We start from the raw sequence: 17,077 nt of genomic DNA on the forward strand, positions 1-17,077 counted from the left end.
CATTTAACCCCCAAAAAGATCTTCATAATGCACTCTAATGAAGTTTCCAATTTGGAATGTGGAAACTGCATGGCGAACAACATAATTACTTTAAAATGAAGAAGGCTAGTAGGCATCGCATATTGGAAATTCGATTCGAAGTTGCCCTACGACCATTTCAGCATACACAGTTTATTACGTTTAATTTCCTGAAATTCCTAATCTGAGGATGAAATTGAAGGATGAAATCAGAGACCACTTTAGAAAAACAACTCACCAGTTCCTCAAGACCAATGCGTTTGCATTTATTTTGCTTTGTGCGTCTGGGATTGAGCAATGGGATCACCTGGCAATCCTCGTTGAAACACTTACTTTTGACAAATTACCACACCACATACAAATAAATTTAAATTTGATAAATTTTGATAATTTTGAATCAATTTGATTTTGATAAAAAATTTTGATCTTAGCAACGTCATGTATGGTTGAGATTTTGCAAAAAATTCACAACGCTCGGCATGACTAACTGTCATCAAAAGGTTGCATTTTTCATCCCTCTGCACCTTATGTGTGAACTTGTCGCAACCTTCTAAAGGCTGCATGATGAATGTTCACTTCGGCAAATTGTAAATGTCTCATGTGGTTCAAGGTTATTTCATTTTGCTGTGTGGAATCACAAATTCACCAAATATGTGAATATATATCCATTCACCAAATCAGTCTGTTCTTGCTTATTACTTAAATTAGCAGAGTCGATCGAGGTACTCTATTGATCGATTGGATGTGCCTTTCTTCTTTTAAAAAGATATTATCCCAAATGCTCCAATCATATACCATATAAAACACATAAACCACAATGTCAGTTTGTGTTTGTGCAGAAATCTGTCCCCCTTCATCAGGGCAGGTTTTAAAGGCCAATCTTTTAACACGAAGGTGTATTCACTATGGTCTATTGTTGAGGATAAAACAAACTCGAAAAACATTTTCCATAAAAGAGTAATTACATCTCTTCTATTGGAACTGTAGATGGTGGCTTGCAAATCAAGCCTCAAGGGCGGCGTACAGAAGCTTTTTTTTAAATAACAGTAAATACAAGGTGAATGCAGGGGACATTCGCTGCACGTGATGTGCAACGCATGCAGAGTAAAAGGAGTATTCATTTACGTCCGTAGGATGTCTAGTAATTAAAGAACATATAAGCACATTTGACACTAGGCCGAGGCTTCAGACCGTGGCATGCTCACGAGGCTGCATCGCCAAATAAACTGTTCCAACCCATAATATTTGATGGGCTTTTTACTAGTATCTAATATATATAAAAGCCAGTTAGTGTTTGGACTATGTGTATATGTATGCACATATTGACGGACTGCCTTTGCCCCATTGGATGGACAGCTCGCCTGACTCCGTCCACAATCTAACCCCAAACAAATTCATGCGGCGGTGATTTTTTTGATTGCAGCATAGGACACAGGCTGTTTCAGTCCATGACCCAGTGCAATTGGAATTATCCGAGCGATATAACCATGATGTATGATATATTCATATATAAGCAGTAGGCATGATGTTGCTCCATGTATGTGCGAGGGATTTCATTATAAATCCCGAGGTTGATGGGGACGGCAGCATCACACTGTGACCCATTTCGGCTCACTAGTGTCAAATCGTCTAGCTCAGAGAAATAACTTCTTCTTTCGTGTATCATCAGATGGCCAGCTCAGTGTCGTGCAGCCATGCCCTCTTCTCTGGTCCTACGTCAAAGAGGCCGGCTTCTGAAGGTGGTCTGTATAGGGGGCAGGTGGTAATTATGTGTTCGGCAGTCTGCTCAGGCTCGCCGCACTCACACGCGGCGCTGTCTGCCAGGCCCCACATCTTCAGCGATGATTTGAAGCGGCCGACCCCCGTACGTAGACGGTTCAGCAAGGTCCATTGCAGGCGTGGTAGGTCTTCTCCTACGACGCCACCTCCTGGGTTCCAGATGTAGCGGTGGATGCGGGTGGGCCCGGCCGTTTCCCACACCTGCTTCCAAGATGCCGCCAGCCATGCGCTTCTAGACAGGTCCTCAGGGATAGAACTGAGCATCTCTTGTGCCGCCTTGTTGTAGGGATGGCGGGACTTGAGTCTGCTTGGAGGTGCCACTATCATTGTGGTGTTGTGCAGGATGTGCTAGTCGTGTTTCTGGGCATTCCTTGCCAGGGTGAGGGTAGCAGCCTCCCGTCAGAGGCCGGCCAGGGCGATTCCCGCTAGGACTGGCAGGTGGAATGCCAGGGTGGGCTTCAAGCAACCAGCTACAATGCGGAGGGCGTTGTTAATGGCAACATCAACCTTTCTCACATGTGGGCTTCTGCTCCAGGCTGGGGCGCAGTATTCGGCTGCAGAGAAGACCAGGGCTTGCGTGGATATTCGTAGGGTATTGGCGGAGGCTCCCCAGGTCGTACCAGCGAGACGTCGGATAAGCGAGACCCTTGATGTCACCTTGGCCTTAACTTCTTCTAGGTGTTGCTTGAAGAGAGAAATAACTGTTGACAGAATTCTTGTTTGACCTTGCAAAACATTCTTTCCCCATCAGCTCCATGCCTGTCCAGTCCTTACAACATCTCTCCGAGGCGGCAGTCTGTGAAATTGGGAGGGAAATTGGGGAGATGTTTTGAGTTCCTTGATTTTTAAAGAAAGTATATTAAGCCGAATGCGGGTTGGTGCTGGCTGAGATGTTGGCGCGGGCTGTGCATGATTGTAATGACTGTGATGTCATCCATGCTGGCGTTACTGTCCTACACGCCACTTCAGCATCTTCCATGCATGTATTATTTTTATCTATTAATAAATCTCTTGTACATTGTCTGAGTTCGACCAGGTGCTTATAAAACCCACGACATATGTACCCTGGGTTATTTTTTATTATTATTTTTGGGATCTATCACAACAGTGATTTGTGGCTTTATACATCGCCCAAATAAAGGGATGAGGAAATTTTAGCTATAGACAGAAATGTGCACCAATGAGGTTTTCGAATGTGTGCCACATGCAATGCTGAGATGTTAATTGGGCCTTTAATATTCATATGTTGACTGCTATCGGCATTGCACGTGGAACATGTTTCGTAGCCTCGGTGGTGCGCACACTGTCGCTGATGACTCGCTACTACTTGGTGAAACCAGTCTGACTGCTGTTGGGTGTGTTGGGCAATGATTACCATGCATTTTTGAATGGTGCTCACACAGCCCCATCTGCTTCAAGTTCCCAGATTAGTTTTGGAGCAAGAAATAAATGGTTAAAGTGCCGAATATCACAGAGTTTATATTAGGAATAATAGTCACAATCGACATCAAGGCATCCAAAAAAGTCATATTAAACACTGTGGCGGACACAAAAGCCCACTGGCGTGGTGACATCATTCCACGCACCAAGTGGGCGGTGGCCACGCACCAGGGGTAGGCGTGGCCTCATGATATACACCGGGCGCCCAGCCCGGAACAGTACAGTGTTGTCTTACAATAAAGACGTTTATATGTTACCGCTTGTCCGCTTCCTCCTTGCTCACAAGCAGCGCGCGTAACGCCGCGCTTTACTGGTGACCCTCGACGTTGGATCTGCCGTAGCGATCCTTCCGAACACGACGCCATGGTAATGGCGATTAAACTTCCCGAATTTTGGGAGGCCCAGGCCGAGGTCTGGTTCGTTCAAGCCGAAGCCCAGTTTCAGCTTCGGCGCCTCACCAACGACGACCTGCGCTACTGCCATGTCGTCGCCTCCCTCGGGCCCGGCACGGCCGCTCGAGTTGTGTCCGTCCTTCGCCACCCACCGGACGGCCACAAGTACGAGACACTCAAGCGGCTACTCCTAGCCACGTTCGGCCTCACGGACGACGCACGTGCCGACCGCCTCCTGGATCTCCCGAGCTCGGTGAGACGCGCCCGTCGGTCCGAATGGACCATATGCTGTCCCTGTTGGGCGACGAGGCCCCCGGTTCGCTATTCCGGGCGCTTTTCCGTCGCCAACTTCCAGCGCAGGTTCGCCTCGCGTTGGCCGGGACCGGGCTAACGGAACCCCGAGCATTGGCGGCCGAGGCGGACAAGTACTTCGCCGCTTCGGACACGCGGGCGAGCGTTGGCGTGGCCGTCACGGCCTTCGACGCTGATGTTCCACAGCATCATCTTCTACAGCACGCTGATGTTCCACAGCATCATCTTCTACAGCACGCTGATGTTCCACAGCATCATCTTCTACAGCACGCTGATGTTCCACAGCATCATCTTCTACAGCACGCTGTGGTTCAGCAGCATGCTGATACGCACCTCGTGAACGCCGCCACGCCCCGCCCACCGCCGCGGCGAAAACCGCCACCGCGGGGAAACCCGTCGACTCCACCGGCCTGGCGGAGCCAGCCGCGCTCCTCCAGCTCCACCACCTGGTGCCGGTTCCACGCCAAGTTCGGCCACGAAGCTCGGCGGTGTCATCCGCCGTGCTCCTTCAACGGGTCGGGAAATGCCCGGGCCGGCGCTCAATTGTGGCGATGAGCGCCGGCCGTTCGAGCAGCCTGCTGTTCATAACGGACACCTTCTCCGGGCGCCGTTACCTGTGCGACACGGGAGCACAGGTGAGTGTCATTCCCGCCGGCACGTCAGACAAGCACGCCGCGGGTGGGGGCCCCGCGCTGCTTGCCGCGAACGGGACGCCCATCCGTACGTACGGAAAACGCTGCCTCTCTCTGCGGTTTGGAGGGCAGGTTTTCCGATGGACGTTCGTCACCGCCGACGTGCCCATGGCACTGCTTGGCGCGGACTTCCTGTGCGCTAATGGGCTCCTGGTCGACGTCAAGCGCAGACGGCTTGTCCAGGCCGAGACGTTCAGCTCGCTCGCATGTGCGTTGCCCAGCTCAACGAGCGGCTTGCCGAACGATTCGGTTCCGGCCACGTTGGTCTGTACGCTTCCGGCAGCGGACGCATTCACCCGCCTCCTCGCCGGCTTCCCGGCCCTCACGCGGCCCACCTTCTCGGCGGGGGCCATCAAGCACGGGGTGGCCCATCACATCCCCACCGTCGGGCCACCGGTCTACGCCCGGGCACGCCGCCTCGAGCCGACGAAGCTGGCGGTGGCAAAAGCGGGGTTCGCTACCCTGGAGCGACTCGGCATCGTTCGGCGCTCAGAGAGCGCTTGGGCGTCGCCGCTGCACATCGTGCCGAAGCCCGGCGGGGGATGGCGACCGTGCGGGGACTATCGCCGTCTCAATGACGCCACGACTCCCGACCGCTACCCCGTCCCCCACATTCAGGACTTTTCCGCCCGTTTGGCGGGCAGGTCCTTCTTCTCGAAGGTGGACCTCATACGCGGCTACCATCAGGTCCCCGTCAGGCCGGAGGACGTCCCGAAGACGGCGGTCATCACGCCATTCGGACTCTTCGAGTTCCTGCGCATGCCCTTCGGTCTGAAGAATGCGGCTCAGGCGTTCCAGCGACTGATGGACAGCGTCCTGCGCGACTTGGATTTTGTCTACGTCTACCTGGACGATATCCTCGTCGCCAGCGCGTCCCGCGAAGAGCACCTACGCCACCTCCGCACGCTCTTCGAACGCCTGGGCCAGCATGGCCTGATTGTGAACCCCGCAAAGTGCCGGTTCGGCGCCGCCACAATCGATTTTCTGGGGCACCGTGTCACCAGGCACGGCGCCGTCCCCCTGCCGGCCAAGGTGGAGGCGGTGAAGGGGTTTCCGCGCCCCCGCACGATCAGAGGGCTGCAGGAGTTCCTGGGCATGGTGAACTTTTACCATCGGTTCCTGCCCCGTATCGCCCAGCTCCTGCGCCCCCTGCACGAAGCTCTCCGAGGTAAGCCGGGCAAAGGCGACGTTACCTGGACCGAGCAGATGGACACGGCGTTCACGGGCGCGAAGCTCGCCTTGGCTAACGCCACCATGCTCGCGCACCCGGCGCCCGATGCACCGATCGCCCTCACCACCGATGCCTCGGACTACGCGGTGGGCGCGGTGCACGAGCAATGGGTGCGTGGAGCTTGGCAACCGCTGGCGTTCTTTAGCCGGCAGCTTCGCCCGCCCGAACGCCGTTACAGTACCTTCGACCGCGAGTTGCTCGGACTTCACTTGGCGGTCAGGCACTTCCGCCATCTGCTCGAGGGCCGGGCGTTCACTGCCTTCGTCGACCACAAGCCGCTGATCTTCGCGATGGGCAAGGTCACCGAGCCGTGGTCGGCCCGGCAGCAGCGTCACCTCTCGGCCGTGTCCGAGTACACGACGGACATCCAGCACGTCGCGGGGAAGGACAACCCGGTGGCGGATTGCCTTTCCCGGGCCGTCGCCCACGCAGTCCACCTCGGCATCGACTATGCCCGGATGGCAGCGGACCAGGCCGCTGACCCCGACGTCCGGGCCTTGCGGACCGCCGTCACGGGCCTCCGCGTCACCGAGGTGCCGTTCGACGGCGCGGGGGCGGCCCTCTTGTGCGACGTCTCCCTCGGGCGTCCTCGCCCCATTGTGCCCGCGGGCTGGCAGCGCCAGGTGTTTGACGCCATCCACGGCCTGTCCCACCCGGGCGCGAGGGCCTCCCAAAGGCTGATCGCCGACAAGTTCGTCTGGCATGGCCTCCGGAAGGCTGTCCGCGGCTGGGCCAGGACGTGCCTCGCGTGCCAGCGCGCCAAGGTGCACCGGCACACCCAGGCCCCGTTGGCCCCGTTCACGGTGCCGGAACGCCGGTTTGACCACGTCCACGTGGACCTGGTGGGACCTCTGCCCCCCTCGCGGGGTTTCACCTACGTCCTCACCATGGTGGACCGTACCACCCGGTGGCCGGAGGCCGTGCCCTTGGCGTCGACAACGGCGGCCGATGTCGCGCAGGCTTTCATCGCCACCTGGGTCGCCCGGTTCGGCGCCCCCTCAGACATCTCATCCGACCGCGGCCCCCAGTTCACCTCGGAGCTCTGGGGGGCGGTTGCGCAGGGGCTCGGGGTCCGGCTGCACCGAACCACGGCCTACCACCCCCAGGCTAACGGCCTGTGTGAGCGATTTCACCGCTCATTGAAGGCCGCGCTCCGGGCCACCCTCCGCGACGGCGGCTGGGTCGACAGGCTCCCCTGGGTCCTGCTGGGCCTCCGGACGGCGCCCAAGGAGGACCTGCGCGCATCCGCGGCGGAGTTGGTCTTCGGGCAACCGCTGCGGGTGCCGGGCGAGTTCCTCCCCGACTCCACGGCACCATGGTCCGCGGCACAGCAGCGCTCCGCTCTGCAAGAGACCGCCCAGAGGTTCGCCCCGGTGTCAACGGCATGCCACGGGCACCCACCGACGCACGTCGCCCCGGAGCTTCGCACGGCGGAGTACGTCTTCGTCCGCCACGATGCCCATCGGACACCACTGCGGCCCCCGTACGACGGGCCTTTCCGCGTGCTGGAGACCGGGGCGAAGCACTTCACCCTGGACATCGGCGGTACTCCTGACCGCGTTTCGGTAGACCGCCTTAAGCCGGCCCACCTCGATGTGGACCATCCACCGCCAGTGGCCCGACCCCCACGTCGGGGCCGCCCTCCTGCGGGCGGACCCCCGGCACCGCCCAGCCCCGCCGCCCCCCGGTCCTGCACCCATCCCAGGGGCAGCCAGGGGCATCCAACCTGGTATCCCTGCACCCCGGACGCCGCCGATCGCCAGGGGGCGCTTCGGCCGGGTCATTCGTCTGCCCCGCAAACTGGCCCTCCAGGTGCGCGGGAATTCTGGGGGGGCGCGTGTGGCGGACACAAAAGCCCACTGGCGTGGTGACATCATTCCACGCACCAAGTGGGCGGTGGCCACGCACCAGGGGTAGGCGTGGCCTCATGATATACACCGGGCGCCCAGCCCGGAACAGTACAGTGTTACAGTGCAGTCTTACAATAAAGACGTTTATATGTTACCGCTTGTCCGCTTCCTCCTTGCTCACAAGCAGCGCGCGTAACGCCGCGCTTTAACACTATTATTATGTGATGTGAGACCTTCAAATGTAACTTACGGTACACATATGTATCAGCCCACATCACCAACCAGCCATTAATACTCAAGCCCAACTATGTCAATCCCGATTTCTGGTCACCTGAGCCTCCAATTCCTCAGTGAAAATTCACAAAAACAAAGACAAATTAGGCTATAAACCCCATGAGGCCTGTGAATGTGGCATAAAGGGAGGATGCCATTTTGAGCAGATTGTGAGATTGTTCAACTCAATGTGCACAGTGTGAGGCCTAATGGTTACAAGCAGATCATTTGACACCAATCTTTTGTTTGGACAGTAATCTTACCAGGAATTGAGGTTCCCAGAGCCACGAAGACGACGGCGGTTATAGAGTCTTTGAGACCGACGGTGCAACCAAAATGTGAAGCCAGGTCTCCGATGATGGCGGTCAGAAATCCAATCCATGTGATGCTCACAGCAAAACAAGCCCAGCCATTCCAGTAGTCAGTGGGAGGCACAAAGGCAAAAATAACTTTCCAGAAGACGGTGAGGAAGTGCATTACATAATCAAAGCAGGATGGAAGTTTATCTTCTCCTGTGTCATCATCCTCATCATCGTCACCTGTACACAGGAAAATGCAAATTACTCATTAATTAGTATCTCTCATGTAAACAAAACAGGTATTTTATGAGGGAATATTACAGGATGTGCCAAAGAAAAACAGAACCCATTAAAAAAAATCCACAATACATTTATTTATATTCTGGATTACTTAGAACTTCAGGAACATGTGCTACATTTTGTGTGACACAGGTGCCCCACGTATCAGAACCGTGTCTTGTAAGACTTTAGTTCGGCACTCTGTCAATCGCATGCTCCAAATGTCCACCTCTGTGCGGAATACAGTTGTTGATGACACGTTGACATTCGGCAAGTGGGATGGACCTAACTTTCTCTGTGGTTACTTCTCCAGGGTTATCCTTGTGCACATTGTCTTGGAGATATGACCAAAGATAACATCTAGTGGACTCAGATCAGTAGAATGTGGAGATCACTCAACACTGAATCATCCGCCAATCACTCAATCACCGAAGTGGTTTGTCACCCACTCACGTTACTCATTTGTGGTGTGAGGATTTGCCCCATTAGTCCGGCAGATATGTGAAGAATTGTGGTAGAATTGTGCCTTTGATGATACAAGCATGAAACTTGGCACACAGTTAGGGCATACCCTTACAGTGAAATTTGGATGTAGGGGCATTCCAGATTTCTCCTTGGCCCAAAATGGTGGCCATTTTACAAAATGGCGGCTAAGAAGGACATATTTACCTATTATTTCAGACTTGTCATTTGTGCTGCTATTGAAACACAATGTAATGAGCATATTATAAATTGTCATGTACATGCTATGCAATACCTTCATACTGGGTTCAAAATTGGAATCTACGGTGGCCTATAAGGGGCAGAACAAATGGTTTACCATTGCAATAGACAGGACTGGTCTAGCGGTTTAATTATTTAACTTTGCATGACTATCTGATTTCTCCTGGGTGTAATTTTGGTTCAATACCTTTATATGAACAACTTTGATGTAGCTTTATGAACTTTCCTATCATAGACTAGGTGACTATAAGGAACAATGCAAGGCTAGTGAAAAGTTACGAAAGCGAATTACTATATTTATGATAATAATGTATGTATTTCTTTTTCAGATGATAACTCGACTGCACTGCACCTTCGCTCATTGACTGTAGTAGCTACCTAGATTTGGTTCCCAATTTGTATATTTTGATTGGATGGTGGTGGTGGATAATGCTTAATTGACAATGGCCAACAAAAATTTCAAGCTATTAGACCCCCAAAGCCCTAGTACATCTGGAACAAACATGCCTTATCTGACAGATTGGGAGAAGTGTGTGTTATGTCAGGAGGTCACCGATGAGGCCCTTGCCTGTCCAGCTGATTCCAAGCGAACCACAGGGTCCGGATACCAAACTCTTGCAGATTATCTCCTCACCTTCAGCCAGATGGGCTGCCTGCCAAAATCTCTAGAACTGTCCCGCCTGGACGATGGTGAAGGTATCCAGTCAACCTTCCAGAGCCACAAGGCTAAGTGGCATGATTCATGCAGACTGAAATACAACAAAACTGAACTGCATCGGGCACAAAAAAGAGAAACGTCTAGTGAAGAAACCGCAAGTGTCTCAAGAAAGTACACCCGTCACAGAGTACATGTAGACCACACACAGCCACAGCCTGAAAAGTGTTTCTTTTGTGACAAACCAGCGGGTACTAATTCTCTGCGAAAAGCTTCCACCTTCGACCTCGATAAACATGTCAGGACAGCTGCCCTGAAACTAGGAGATCAGGCACTTCTTGCTAAACTGAGTGCAGGTGACCTTATAGCACAAGATGCACAGTACCACGTGAAGTGTCTGGTGTCACTTTATAACAAAGCAAGGGCCACAAGCACAACACTGAATGAACAAGATGATATCAATCACGGTATAGCACTTGGAGAGCTAGTGTCCTACATCGATGATGCCCGCACAGATGCTCTTGTGACACCAGTGTTCAAGCTGGTAGACCTAGCAAGACTATACACCACCAGGCTGGAACAGCTTGGAACAGTCTTGACCAGGCGTGTCCACTCCACCAAACTCAAAGATCGAATCATGACATATTTTCCAGACCTAGAGGAGCACATGTCCGGTCGAGATATTCTGCTTGCTTTCAACCAGGATGTTGGCTCAGCCCTTCAGAAGGCATGTGATCACGACACTGACAGTGATGGAGTTTGTCTTGCTAGAGCCGCAAATATAGTTCGTAGAGACATGTTGAAAATGAACTCAACATTTAGTGGTTCATTTGAAGCCCACTGCCAAGAACATTCGGTACCTAATTCGCTTGTATCACTAGTTTCTATGATCTTGAATGGTCCTAACATCCAAGAGCAGTCAAGCCACTCGTCGGTATCAACACCTACTCTCACAATCTCACAACTCCTTATGTTCAACAGTTACTCACGCCGCAGAGAGAGTAGCAGTACTACCACGTCCACGAGGCACAGTCACAATCGGGAGACTCCCCTGCCTGTGTACCTGGGCACCCTTATCCACACAAAGACTCGAAAAAGAGACCTGGTTGATACTATGTTCAACCTGGGTCTCTCGATCTCCTATGACAGGGTGCTTAGCATCTCCACGGACTTGGGGAACAGAATCTGCCGTTTCTTCCAAAATGAGGGTACAGTTTGCCCCCCTGAGCTAAAAAGTGACCTCTTCACAACTGGGGCAGTGGATAACATTGATCATAACCCCAGTTCAACAAGTGCCCACGACTCCTTCCATGGCACTGGCATTTCACTTTTCCAGCACCCAAATAGCGATAGCCGTGGAGTTCAACGGGTAAACCCAGATGACACATCAACAACAGATGCACACCTGCCACAGTCATACACCATCGTACCTCCTGTTGTTCTGGGTAAATGTGACCCACCTGTACCCAAGCTAGCGGGTCCCAACAAAAGCAACTGCCAACTCATCCCTGAAGCAATGCAGATTGAGTACAGGTAACTGATTATTGTGTTTGAACTGTGGACAGTTATATGTGTACCTAAATAACCAAGACTTGTTAACTTGTGTGGACTTGTTTGTTCTTAATTGTGTTCATTATCTTGCATTTTGACAGGTGGCTGGAGCAGATGGAGAAGACAGTGCTATCTGACACACCACTTAAGGGAGACGAGACAGTATCATGGGCTGGATACCATGCCAGCAAGCAGTCTATTCCAGAAGAACCAGAGTGTAGTGTGGCCTTAACTTCATTGCTGCCTCTCTTCTATGACCAGGCAAAATCTGTGGCAATGATTCGTCACTCCATGGATGTCATCAAGAAAGCAATCGATATTCTGAATCCAGGTCAGATCCCTGTAATCACACTTGATCAGCCACTGTACACACTTGCCAAACAGATCCAATGGAGATGGCCAGAAACACACGGAGAAGATCACTTCGTCATGGTCTTTGGTGGACTCCATATTGAGATGGCAGCATGGAAAACCCTCGGTGACCTTCTGGATAGCAGTGGGTGGACAGGCGTTCTGATGCTTGCAGGGGTTGCTACAAGTGGTACTGCTGATTCCTTCCTGAAAGTGACCCATGTGACACGCACACGACGAGCACACCAAGTCACAGCCAGTACTCTCTATCTTCTCCTGAAGGAAGCCTACAGCCAGTACACCAGTGGACTAGATGAGGGACAGGATACGATACCACTAGATGACTGGTGCGGTGAACAAGCCAATGCAAGTCCACAGTTTCAGTTCTGGTTCCTAATTATGCAGCTAGAACTGGCAGTCCTGATCTATGTGAGATCCGTCCGTGAAGGAAACTTCCAACTGTACACTGATGCTCTGACCAAGCTTGTACCATGGTTCTTCGCCTTGGGACATACAAACTATGCCAGGTGGATCCCAGTTCACTTGCGCGACATGGTGACACTTGCAACAAAGCATCCAACTGTATACGCACAGTTTCTGGCAGGAAACTTCACCATGAAGAAGACTACACGTGCATTCTCTGCCATAGCCTTAGACCAGGCACACGAGCAAAATAATGCATTGGTGAAAGGTGATGGAGGGGCTGTAGGTCTTACGGAGAATGCTGCAGCTTTGCGCCGATGGATGGTGTCTGGTCCAGAGATGGCCAAACTGATCTATAAGTTCGAGGCCACAACAGAAAAAAGAATTAGGAAAACTGAACTAAAACACCATGAACAGACAAAGCACACGCAGGTAGCCTTTGCTCGAGATGTGAGAGCACTCACCCGTGTCATAGGAGAGATGGGGAACCCATTCTGTGACGACAGCAAAGATCTCTTGGTGCTAGACAGCAGAGACCTGGCAGACCCAGCAGTCATCAACACCCTTTACCAGATCGAGAAGCTGGGAAAAGAACAGTATGACACATATGTGAACGAGAGGCTTGTACATCAGACAAAGCCTATCACTGACCCAATAAAAAGAAACAATCTCCCTCTCTTCAGCCGACCCCCAGTCAGAGAGAAGTCAAGAACAGAGTTGAAGGTGGTATCTCTGAAGAATGACTGCGTTCTGTTCTCCAGGCTGTTTATTGCATCCCAGACACGGAATGGAGATCTTGATGAATTCTTTGCACATGAAAACCAAGCTTGTCCCCCTGCATTGTCACAAATGGGCAAAATCCGGCTTGGAACCAAGTCTGATCTGGTTGGGTGCTTAGAAGATCTGATCACCTCACGGGAAAATGATGATGTAAGCCCCCCTGTTGAAGTCATGATCCTGGATGGAGCAGCCATCGTGAACATGCTGGCACCTCGTAATGCGAAGACCTTCTCTGAGTATGCATCACTAGTATTCTTGCCATACATCACATCTCAGATACAAAATAAGAGCAGGGTTGATATTATCTGGGATGAATATTTCCCAGACAGTTTGAAAGCCGACACCAGGAAGACGAGGGGTAAAGGCACCAGGAGACGAGTTGAGCCATCTAGTTCCATCCCTCGAAACTGGCAGGCCTTCCTTCGCATAGACGAGAACAAGGTGGAGTTGTTTGACTTTCTAGCAACGAGGATAGCAAACATTGAGACTGACAAGCAAATCGTCACCACAAACCACAAAGAAGTTTTTTGTACACAGCCACGAGATGTTACTGGTCTTTCCCCGTGTAGTCACGAGGAGGCAGATACAAGGATACTACTCCATGTCCAAGATGCAGTCAGACAGGGCTATACCAAGGTGTCAATCCGCACAGTGGACACAGATGTTTTGATCCTTGCAGTGGCAGCAACTGGATATCTTGACATCGATGAACTCTGGGTTGCTTTTGGCACAGGGAAGAATTTCAGGCACTTGGCAGCTCACGAGATGGCTGTGGCACTGGGACCAAACAAGTGCCGAGGGTTGCCATTCTTCCACGCCTTCACTGGGTGTAACACCGTGTCCTGCTTCGGCGGAAGGGGGAAGAAAACAGCATGGGAAACATGGAAAGCCTATGATGAGGTCACCTCAGCTTTCTGCGCACTGGCTGCCACACCAACCATTTCAACTGCAAATGACAACATGGATCCACTGGAGCGTTTTGTTGTTCTGCTCTACGATCGAACAAGCAGCCAGGAACATGTTAACGATGCCCGCAAGCATCTCTTCACCCAGACTGGTAGATCAATAGAGGCTATCCCACCAACGCAAGAAGCCCTCAGACAACACATCAAGAGAGCTGCCTACCAAGCCGGCTTTTGTTGGGGCCAGATGATGATTTGCGCACCTGAGCTCCCATCGCCAAGTGAATGGGGTTGGAAACAGAGTAATAACGGCTGGGGGATATATTGGACAACCCTCACAGAGGCAACTGAGGCATGCCGACAATTGATTAGATGTGGATGCAAGAAGGGTTGCAGGAAACAGTGCAAGTGTGTTAAGGCCGCACTCCAGTGCTCAGCTCTGTGTCACTGTGCAGGGGAGTGCACACGATAGTATACAGGAGGAATAACACACCTGTTACATATACACAAACATGTGGAAGACTGTTTTGTAGACTGTTTTATAGTGAAAGTCACTTCCACAGCGTTAATGTGGCATTTTCACTTCATTTCCATTGTGTTTCTGGAGTTTGCTCAAAATAGCTCAAAAATTAATTATTTTTGTAAAGAATAAGGACCAAATAAATGTTATGTGAGTTTGTTGACATTTAATTATGATCTTACAACCTGTTTACGTGAAAAAAACATCATAGGTGTGCTTGAGCAATAAGTAAATCTAGTTTTATAGACATCGGTACTGTGTATCTTATTATCCGTAAACGGCCATTTTTAAAATGGCCGCCATTTTGTCCCTAGGAAAAGATTTGAATGCCCCTATATCCAAAAATCTTCCTAGTAGTATGCTCTATCAGTGTTCAAAATTTCATGCTTGTATCACCAAAAGCACAATTTTTTCACATATCTGCTGGGCTACATCCTGCTGAAACCATTAGTCTTCTCTTCGAAAGCTTATCCTGTGACCAAGAGCAGGTCAGAACCCATTCAGCACTTCTGGTCACCTGAGTATATGTAGCGTCAGAGTTGATTGTCATGGCATTACTTCACAACGCTCGGCATGACTCATCATGACTCATCAGATGACTCATCATCTTCGAAGCAGAAGTGCCAGGCCATGCACCTGACTGAAAGAAAGGGTCTCTGAGAAAACCAGCCTCCTCCTCCATTTCCTCCACAGACCACCGAGCCATTTCAAGATGCTTGTTTTGGTCTGGGTCAGTGGATTTGTGTCTGACTTGTATTCTGCATGGAAAAGTTTCATGTTATCTTGGAGAATCCTCCTGACACTAGACACAGTCAGTCCAAGTTCTTGACTGTGGCGGCAAAGCGACCTTTTTTGGACTGTTTCCGACCGACTGTTGGACTCTTTCAATGACCTCAGGAGTACTCAGCAAAGGGCGTCCAGAATGAGTTGGTCTGTCCGTGGATTTTGAGTTTAACTTGTGCGCAAGTTCCTTGCTCTCGAAATGTATTCGTCCATTTCAATATTCTCTCTTTGCACGGGGCGTCTCCACGGTTAAATTTTCTCTTGAACTTTCCTTCATGAGTTTGGATGAAGGATTGTGTTTTGATGTAGGATTCTACAGAAAAGCCTCTTCTTCATTTCCCCAGGGTATCTTTCCTACAGGACCTCAGCTATCATTATCTGAAATAAAAATAAAAACATGAAAAATAAATAAATGGTGAATAAAACGGAGGTTTTGTGGGGTTTTTTGGCACACTCGGTAGGATAAACGTCAATGAGTTTGACATTTCTGCATCACAAACCTATTTCATATCATTCACTTAGCATCTACCAAATAAATGAATAATAAACTTTTATATCATTTGTTTAGCTTCAGTATTTTGTTGAAAAGCGACAGAGGCACCTGCACAACCGACAATCTAATGACAAGGATCATATCAGACATTTTGCATCACCCAGTGACCTTCAAAAGGAAAAAAAGAGAACCGTGTATGCCTGTGTTCTGATAAAGGATAAAGTGGAACAAAATGCAGCAGGCAGAAAATAACCCCATCATTCCTGCTTATATGTTTAATATCCTCAACTAAAGCTGCTTAAAATCCCATTCATTAATATGGAGTGCACTGGGGTTTTCCGATTTCTTGCAGAAAATAATTACAACGAGTAATCAATCACTTTTTGAGTCACAATGCTAGATAAGGTGCTACTTAGGAAGATATTTATCTGTGAATCAATGAATAGGCCTTCATTTAGCATAGTAATAGCACAGAGAACTCAGATGGCAGAGCACTGGTATGGTTCACCAGAGGACCTGGGTTCAATTCCTGGTCTGGGCTTGTAATTTTCCCACATATGTCAATTATATATACTAGCGTGACTCGGCACACCTCGCGTGCCCCACCACACGTCGTTTCAGAGGGGTAGGCATCGTTGACCATTTCGGTGTCTTGGGTCTTCATGGTGTTTTGGGTCGTCAGGGCCATTTGGGTATTCAGGGTCTTTTGGATCCTCTGGACCTTTAAGGGTATTTTGGGTCTTTGAGGTGTTTTGGGTCTTCAGGGGCTTTGGGGTCTTAAGGGTCTTTTGTTTCCTCTGGGTCTTTAAGTCTTTGGGGTGTTTTGGTTCTTTGGGGGTATTTAAGGGTCTTTTGGATCTAAAGGGTCTTTGGGGTCTTCAGGGTGTTTTGGGTCTTCGAGGTCTTCTGGGTCTTCAGGGTCTTTTGGTTCTTATTGGTCTTTAAGGGTCTTCCGGGTCTTTTTGGTCCTCAGGGCATTGAAGGGTATTTTGGGTCTTGGGGGAATTAAAGGGTCGTCAAAGGTCTGGAGGGTCTCGGCAGTCTTAACGCAATTAAGAGGGTTACACACATGTCACATGTGCAAGAGGGTGGTAATTTTATTTGAAGAAGAAGAAGACGTTTTCGTTATAAACGACATATAAACGTAAGGACATACATAACCATATACGTTTAGCTCTATTATAATAAGATATACACAATTTAATAAACAGGAAGTATATTCCTAGTGTGAAAAAATTCTGACAACCCGGGACTCGAACCCAGGAACCACATCACTTACGCGGTGACACCCCACTGAGCTATTGAGTCTCGGGCTATCCTCAGAGATTTCT

At 50.5% G+C, this 17,077-nt stretch overlaps 2 protein-coding genes across 2 annotated transcripts in view; one reads left to right on the top strand and one right to left on the bottom strand.

Annotated features, from left to right (window-relative positions):
* The window catches only part of LOC144892419 (uncharacterized), a 748,105-nt gene that overhangs the window by 630,456 nt on the left and 100,572 nt on the right, over positions 1 to 17,077 (top strand). The gene's annotated exons all lie outside the window — the stretch shown is intronic.
* LOC137426756 (sodium/calcium exchanger 3) overlaps positions 1 to 17,077 on the bottom strand; it is a 432,206-nt gene that overhangs the window by 13,788 nt on the left and 401,341 nt on the right. Inside the window, exon 6 of the mRNA XM_068115604.2 lies at positions 8,251 to 8,526. Coding sequence (XP_067971705.1) covers positions 8,251 to 8,526 — 276 coding nt within the window. The remainder of the gene's footprint in view (positions 1 to 8,250; positions 8,527 to 17,077) is intronic.

This window comes from Myxine glutinosa, chromosome 5 (assembly GCF_964187855.1).
Source record: "Myxine glutinosa chromosome 5, kmMyxGlut1.1, whole genome shotgun sequence".
NCBI classification, from domain to species: domain Eukaryota; kingdom Metazoa; phylum Chordata; class Myxini; order Myxiniformes; family Myxinidae; genus Myxine; species Myxine glutinosa.